Below are 8,910 nucleotides of genomic sequence, written 5' to 3' on the forward strand. Positions count from 1 at the left end.
ATATGTTCATGATTGATCATGTGTATTTCAATTTAAAAAGGTAGATCTCAGGGGATGTTACTAACAAAGGATGTCACAAAGACTTTCAGACAATTAATAGATTCAAGATGTTAACTAGAGCATAAACATAATTGTCTTTTTTTTTATAGAGTTGACTATTCATAGGGTTGACTTTTTTAGAGCTTGTTGTTTTAGAGAGATTAGTTTCATCAGAGAATTGGCTATCTTGAGTGTTGTCTTTTCATCAGAGTTAGACAATACAATTTTTTTAAAGTTGTCAGAGAGAGACTAATCAGATGCTTGACACAAATTATTAAAGGCAGACAATCACTTGTTTGTCACACATATCAGAGGCAAACGACAATTTTTCTTGTATTATCGAATTCACCGAAAGCGCATTTGAGAGCATGTTCGTGAGAGTCAGACACATTTGCAGTAGTTTCTTCAAAGTCACTTTGATCTTTGTTTAGAATATTCTCTTTTTTCTTTGTTCATCAGAGGATCTAGCTTATATCAGAACAATGACTTGTATTCCTTTTGCTTTTAAATCTTTGACTTGGATTGTATATTGCAATACTTCTTATAGCTATATTATTACTTACTATATTAGTAAACATAGTTACTTGTTTATTAGGTGATAATATTGTTTATGTTTAGAAACACTTAGATTATTGTCTCTAAGTTACTTGTAATTTTTGTTACATTAAAATAGATAGTCATTGTTTTCTAACTTAATCTACACACTTAGAAAATGCAGTTATGAGATATTTGTTCTTTATTCGTTAGTTTATGTTATCATCAAAACATCAACCAAATGATCGTAGATAAAGCCATTTTTGCACTAACACCTCGAGTTGGAATTTCTATTGCTGAAGTTATATGGAAGCCTTTTACTTTTGGTTGGATAATGTGTATCTCTTATTGGGCTGCTAAGGGTAGTCCTTGCTTAGCTACTTTGTTGGAGTATTTTTTAAAGATTCTAGTGGTGTTTCTATTTGTTGTTTTGCTCTTGCAATTGGTCATTCTTTTACTTTTCATGTTGAGCCTATTGGTGGTATGACTTTTATTGAAGTTGCTTCCTCAAGAGAGCATAAGAGACTTTGGTTGGAAACAAATTCTCAATTGGTTGCTCTAACTTTCAAGTCTCCTCAAATTGTTGCTTGGCAATTACATAATCTTTGACTGAATTGTCTTAAGATTATTAAAGGCTCTCATTTTATCATTTCTCATATATATCAAGAAGGAATCATTGTACAAATAAGCTTATTAATTTTGCCTTCAATGAACAATGTTTCAACTGGTGGAATATACCTAACTTTATTCAAGATGACACTTTCAAAGTTAGAAATAGTATATCTACTTTTTGTTTTTTATTTATTGGAGTTTCATATCTTTTTTTTTTTGTCTTTACTAGTTGCTTTAGTTTAGGGTTTGTCCCTATTGTCATTAAGCACTACACTCTTTTTCCCTTCATAATAGTTTTATACTTTTGTATTTTTTTAGTCGGGTTGTTAACAAGGCATATGTTTTCCCTTATGTTATTTTCTTCGATTAGGCGGTTGCAAATGATAGGTGGTAGTTACATGATGTTAATATAACTGAGATGTCATATTTGTCATATGATGCTTTTGCACATTAATTGTTACTTTAAAAAATATAAAATATAAAAATTATTTTTTATTAGAAATATTATTCAACTTTTTAGTCAACGGTATTATTCTCCATTTTTGTTTTGACAGCCAACTTGTATGATATACATGCTAAATAATTAAATACAATTGTCAAAGCTAATTGTTTTTATAAATGAAATGATAAAGAAATTCGTATATAATTTTAATATCTTATATTCCAACTCGAGATATAATTTTCATCCCAACAATTTTAATATTTCTCAATTGAACTAGGTCTTACACTAATTTTAATTCAACAAAATTAATCACAAGAAGATAGAACGTTGCTTAAAAAAATAGAGCATATCTGAATAGCTTTATAGTGCAATGGAATTAGGGTATGTGTCTTAGGCCCCATTTTATATTTGCATAAACTCTAGGCATACTATAGTGGTTATAAGACTTCCATTCAAAAAGTATTATTAATAATAATAATAATAATAATAATAATATTATCAATGAAAACATATATAAATAAAATTTTAGTGGGTCAAGTGCTCCACAAGCATGATTGTGAGTCTGACACAAAAATTTGGTTAAATTTATCGTTATATCAAATATGTATTTATAATATAATATTTGAACTAAAAATAAGTACTAATTATATATATATATATATATTTTGTAGAGATAAACGTAGATAAAATAAAACCTATATAGATAATTTATTAGAAATAGTTTTATATAACATCAAGTCTCTTTGAAATTTTGACTTAAGTCCTCAAAATCTCTACACCCCCTAACAAAAGATGACGGTATGTTTATCCGTTTTTACCACTATTGTAATAAAATCTATAGACTTAAATTTTAATATTAATATTTATATTACATATTTTTAAAGATAAAGAAAAATTACATATTTTTAAAATTGAAACTTAGAAAAAGTTGAGTTGTTAATAGTTTCCTAAAACTTTGGTGTTGATTAAGATTAAATTTTAATTTAGAAAAATACTTAACTATTAAGGATAAATTTATTTAGAAAACATATCTTATTAAAATTAATAATTAAGAATTGTCTTTATATAATAATATTATATATATGATGATTATCCTTTATTATTAAAAAATCAAGTAAATTTAAAATTAATGATTGAACAAATAAAGAAATATTTATTTTGTGAAAATATTTTTTATTCATTTTTAAAAATGTTTATTCAATTTAAATTGATAAAAGACTCTATAATAAGGATGACAATTAGATCAATACTAATACTTTTAAAAACTACCCAAAATGAGTAGGGTAACAATTAGTATAATAAAGATAGGTAATTATCCACAAAAATAAATGGTTAAGGATAGGGTACTTTGATATTGATACCAACATTGTCAATTATATAAGAATATTTTTATATATACAAAAAACTTACAACACAAAGATGTTGATAAAGTTATATATTTTATTGTTCTCAAGTTCTTTTCAATTGACAAATATTGATATTATTAAGTTGCATATCTTGTTCTGAGTTCGAACATGAGACCTCAGAGTTGTGTGAGTTTATAGTTGTATCAATCTAAATATACAAATAAACCACAACAAAAGTTAATCAAACCGCTCGTAATTTTTTGGGTGGAATAAAAATATTTTATAACTAAATTATATATAAAGTTAACAATAAATGTCATAAAATATGTTAACTATTTTCTAAATATTATTTTGTTTTTATTTAAATAAATTTGTGGTTAGTTTAGGAATTATTTTTATTTTAGTTTTTTTTATTAATATTACCTTTTAAAGTTAAAATTTTTTAAAAAGAAAAACAAAAGCGAGAACGCATAAATATAATGCAGTAATAAAGAAAATAATAAGTGTCAAAAAATATTCATCAAATCATGTAGGTTTTTTAGCTCTTTGATAAAAATTATATAATAGAGCTTCTTTCTAGATAATTTTTTACATTTCTTAGAAATTACATTCGTAAAATGTTCTTCATTGATAATAGAACGATTATGCAAAGTTGTTGTCTTCTCTCCATCATCAGTATCTTTTATACGATATGTTTCATTAAAAAAAAATTACTCTGTAATATCTCCAAGTTATGAACAATCATAAGATGTAATTTATCGTCAGTAACAATAACATTTAAGTTGACTTCCAAATCATAAAAGATCTAATGGTCTTGATCATTGTTCTCCTTTGACATTACATCACTTCAAGAACCAAGAATAAACATGTTAGGATAATAATAATCATCTCGAAGATGATTTGTGTTAGTTGAATTAGATAAACTAGGACCAAAACCCTATGAATTACACTTTCTATTGATCCACTTTAACATTAAACTTACAAAAGGAAAAGCTATGACCAACACATTGCCAATGTGAACAAAAGAGTGGAAGATTCTTATATTCAGCATTAACAAGAAAAAATAACCTTCTATTTCAACCCAAATTCTATTTATTTACTGGAAGACTATTAGCAAAATACAAAGATGATTTTTAAACGCCAATGATATAGTATTTTATCATTTAACAATTTATTTTAATTAAAATATAGATAATGGGTACAGAGATTAAGGTTGTTACCTGTACATAATTTTTCAACTGAGTATAGAGAAAAGTACTATAGTACCCAATCCTATCCAGACTTTACCTATTGTCATTCCTACTTTATAACATAAAATGATAGTTAAGGAAAATAAATTTTCAAAAATAATGAAAATGGTTTTTGACATTTTCAATTTTTATAAAAATGTAGACAATCGTTTACTTCAAAAAAATTGCTTACTACCTTATTAATAAGTAAAATTTACACAAATTTAAATAAAATGTTTCTTTCATTTATATCATGACCCAGAACAATTGAGAGAAACAAAAAGGATATTAAGTCTCTGATTAGAAAATAAATAAGCAAGATAGTTTTGATACAGGAAAGAACCATAAAACTCTAATCAGAGTTTCTTTTTAGTATCTAACTAACAGTGCATCTGGTCTTTGCAAAGAACAATAGTTGTACTTGTGGACAATAAAGAGTTTACAGCAGATCTCAACTCTGACTAAAATCACAAAGAAGAAACTATGAACTGATATTGTCTAATAGAAATGAACATCTATATGCTACAAGCGAAGTTCCGAAATCAACGAAGACACCGTGTTATAGCCTGTCGAATATGCTTGACCTTTTAAAATTGTAAAAGCATTTTTTTACTACAAAAAATACCTTAATTGGCTTTTGCTTCAAAGGACCATTCACTTGCAATAGAGGATTGGAATGGTCAATAATGTATTCCCATACACACCAACTGGAACTACTGCTTGTGTGAATCCAAATCTTACACCAAGGTTTGAACTAGATGTTCCAATTCATAATCAATGAAAATTGCATTGCTGCAATAAGGGATGAGAGTAATCAATATGTTTTTCCCATAAGGGCTTGTACTTTTCAATCCCAATCTTCAACCAAGGTTTGGAGTTCCCATTGAAGTGGAGTACAGCCCCTCTCTCTATCAACTGAGGATCAACGTTTGTGTAGCCAAAACCCAGTACATGCCACGATGGATCCAAGGGCTCAGTTAATCCGTAAAATGTTAACAGTCCAGGTGGCAAGGTACCGAGTTTCCACAGCGTCCGATCTACATTCTTTTCCTGCCAATAGTGGTAGATGCCGGTTACATTCTTTTTTCTCCATTCAACCAAATCAAATACATTCATCCCGAATGCCCATCCACATGCATCAGGATCAAAATGTGCTCTTATAAGAGGATGAGAATAGTTCAAGTATTTATGGTATCTATGAAATGTCTCCATGCATGTCTCAACAGCTCCGTTAACATTCCCATTCAAATCAATTGAAAAAAGATCAGAAAGATCCTTTTGAACAACGACATCATCGTCCAGGAAAACGATCTTCTTCAATGCGGGAAAAACTTCAGGGATATAGAACCTCAGGTGATTAAGCATTGACAGATATTTAGGGTTACGAAACTTGATAGGTGTCTTTCCATCATCACTGTTTCCAGAAAAGTAGTAGCTTTGTATTTCCGAGTCTTGAAGTTGCTTAAGCACAGGAACATACGAAGCATTTAACCAAGTGAAGTCTTCATACTTCTGAACTTCCACAGTCACCCCACGGAAATCGTTCATGGCAAACCACGCCTTCATCGCGGCATAATTTATTTCATCAGTGACAAGGTGAAAAACAATCATATTGGGATTCTTAGAATTTTTTGCAGTTGAATTGACCACGACCGAAGTTGCAATAATGTTGTCAGAGAACACGCAAAAATGGTAAAGATTTTTATCCTTAATTTTCATCTCCACTTGCCTTTTGTCCTTCAATTTCTTTTGCAAATTAAGGTTTTTGAACCATTCTGTTGTCAACCGGACACCAAGACAGTATAAGCTTTTTGGGACTTCTTCAGCCGCTATTTGTCCATATTTTGAACTCTTTTCAGTTACTGAATTCATCTGTTCTTCAAGGGCTTGGATTTTTGCTTTGAATCTCATGATCATGGTTGCACTGTCATAATGGAGTTGTTGTGCCTGGTATAATAACAATGCCATGTCATGGATTGCACTTTCCGATTCTCTTGTTGTTAAAGGAGAACGCCTAGTGGCAGCATTTGAGAGGAGAATCTGCGAGTTGCGGATCTGAGCGCTTAGTTCCCAAGCAAATTGGAGATTGTTACTTTCTTTTGCAATTACAACAAAAGCTTTTGCTAAGGATATCTGATCATTAAGTTGTCTGGTCACTGAGTCCGAACTTAACATCTCATCGGTAATATTAAGGCCTTCCATAATCCTGTCATTCTTGTAAGTTCTCTGCACAACAGGATACAAGAAATTATTTGCTAAACAAGGACAACAACGACCCAATCTCTCCAAAAATAAGATATAATACACTAGCTTTGAAATAAGAAGTCAAGCATGCCATGCAAGCTATGTTCCAATAACTTAATCAAGTTTAAGTAATTTTTGGTATGAGCTATGTGTTACCCTTTAATTATTCTGTTATGGTTCCAATGTGATAAATTAAAATATGATGAAGATATATTAAAGAAAAATTATTTTTTCTCTATAATAAGAAAATGAAATGTTTGTGACATAACTTAGGACAAGAGAAACATATGGAAGTATCACTATTCTGCCTATTGCAATACATTTACCAATAAGCTCCCCGTATAATTGTAGTCATTTTAAACAAATTATAACAATGTGAACACAATGTAATAGCTATAGCCTATGAAGCACGGACACTCCTCGGATTAAGAGTGTCCCTGTGGCGGTGTCCAATACCTGTACAACACGTGTCGAACAACTAATACAAGTGTCTCCAAAAAAAACATTTTTGCTTTGTTTCGACACATCTTGAGCAATCGTCAAACACAGCAAACTCATCGGCAGTTATTATTGCCAGCTATTCTAATGTATTTTAATTAGGCATTTGAAAAATTGTCTCATATACATGACTTTTCACATACTGACATAGAAACATCTTTATCTTTTAAAGTATTCAAAGATTATGTGAAATTTTCTTCATTACTATATGTTGGCGGTTTCCATGTTTTCAAAGATGTATAGCAAACTTGCAAAAGCAATGTCGCCGAGCCATGTTAGACTAGCGATTATATAAATTAAGCAAGCAATGATACGATGTCACAATAAAACCAGCAGTTTAAAAAATCTGATCAGGCACACAATACTGCTATTCCAAAATATTAGCTGTTAAAATTCTGATTGATGTAAAAAAAGGCGTACAGTTTATAACATATGGAAATTAAAAAAGAAGTAGGATAGAGAAACAGAACAACTTTCCCGAAACACGTCTCACACAGAACCATTTGTTTCTCAGGAAAACAGGTTATATTTCGAATGCATCAATTGCATGAGCCCCAAACAACAAAGAACAAAAACTAAGAATTAATCATATGAATCAACCCCTTTTACACACCACAAAAATTAAAAGGCATGTAAAGCCAATAAGAACAAAAGCTAGCTCCCAAAGACACATGATATATAATTCCGAAAACACAATGAGTTTCCAACATCAGGACAATTGAAAGAGACTTTTTAAAGCTTATCTAGACTTATCTGATCGTACAAGTTCATGTATCTAAGTGTGTAGAAGAGCTAATAAATAACTCAGAGAACTTAAGTTTCAGTGTTCGCATCTCCCTAAATGTTGAAATTGTAAATAGCTTTTTAATAACATAGATATAGAAACATCTTATTGAGCTTAAGAGACATAATAATTTAGCTGTTTAATCAAATTTCCCTTAGAAAATAAGGCACAACAATAACTTGTATAAAGAACCCCATATCATATTAACTTAACAGAAAACAAAGCTTCCACATCCTAGACTATCATCCAAAAAGAAATTAGCGGGGTTTTCACACAAATCAGCAAACAAGAACAGAAATCTACAAAAACGGGTTGAGAAAAAAAAAAAAAAAAAAAAGCAATACCTTGGACAAAGCCGGTCTAGACTCAATTTGAGTCCCTTTGGTAAGAATATAGATAAAAAGAAGAACCACTGCACAACACAATGCCCACCACAACGCATCAGGAACCCTTCTCCGCACTGGCCTTCGAAAATCTGTTGCTCTTCGCCTCATTTTCCAAATTTGTTCAAAACCCCAATTTTCCCCCTAAAATTCAGGGGAAAAACAGAATCACAGATCGCGTGGTATTACCAAGATCTACTCCAATTGGGGTTTCTAGATTTAGATATTTAGGTTAAGAAGATTCGAACTTTGGAGAAATATTTAGTTTTGTCGGCATGCACGGGTGAAGAGCTTTGTGATCACTACAATGAGCAAAAAATAAAAAACCGCATAAGACATTCAAGCAAAAGTACCACACAACATATTAGTCACAACTTAACCCAACAGTAAAATACAAATAAACCCCAATCAAAGGTTATGGAAATTATAACCTTATTTAACTTCTTTTTTTTTTAATAGTCTCTTATTTTATACGAAGCTATCTAACCATTCTCTTACATAATCATTTAGAAGGTTCGATTGAAATTTCAAAATTAATCAAGCTTCAACAGTAGTATTTTTAAATAATATATATCAAATTTTATTTTTTGTCAAGATGTGTGTTGACATCGCATAAGGAAGGATTCAATGAGAATTATTTTCAGCTATCTCGACATTGTCGCACATAATCATTGTAGAAGATTTGGTTAAAGATTCATTTTAAAATTAATCAAGCTTCAACAATCATATTTCAAAAACATATCTATCGAGGTTTATTTTTTGGGAAGATATATGTTGACCTCGCCAAAGGAAGATACGC

The 8,910-nt window shown here is 30.2% G+C and overlaps 1 protein-coding gene across 1 annotated transcript; it reads right to left on the minus strand.

Moving 5' to 3' along the window:
* Positions 1 to 4,469: 4,469 nt before the first annotated feature.
* Positions 4,470 to 8,470, minus strand: LOC101509452 (probable galacturonosyltransferase 10). Its single transcript, XM_004488300.4, has 2 exons — positions 8,073 to 8,470; positions 4,470 to 6,428 (listed from the first exon to the last, which is right to left on the minus strand). Exons 1-2 carry the CDS (start codon positions 8,220 to 8,222, stop codon positions 4,977 to 4,979), a joined length of 1,602 nt encoding a protein of 533 aa, XP_004488357.1. The 5' UTR covers positions 8,223 to 8,470; the 3' UTR covers positions 4,470 to 4,976.
* Positions 8,471 to 8,910: the final 440 nt, after the last annotated feature.

Source organism: Cicer arietinum, chromosome 1 (assembly GCF_000331145.2).
Source record: "Cicer arietinum cultivar CDC Frontier isolate Library 1 chromosome 1, Cicar.CDCFrontier_v2.0, whole genome shotgun sequence".
Taxonomy (NCBI): Eukaryota; Viridiplantae; Streptophyta; class Magnoliopsida; order Fabales; family Fabaceae; genus Cicer; species Cicer arietinum.

Coding starts and splice junctions, on each gene's coding strand:
- LOC101509452 (XM_004488300.4), bottom strand. CDS start 8,222: ATGAGGCGAAGAGCAACAGATTTTCGAAGGCCAGTGCGGAGAAGGGTT. Junction 6,429..8,072: donor CTAGACCGGCTTTGTCCAAG/GTATTGCTTTTT, acceptor CCTGTTGTGCAG/AGAACTTACAAGAATGACAG.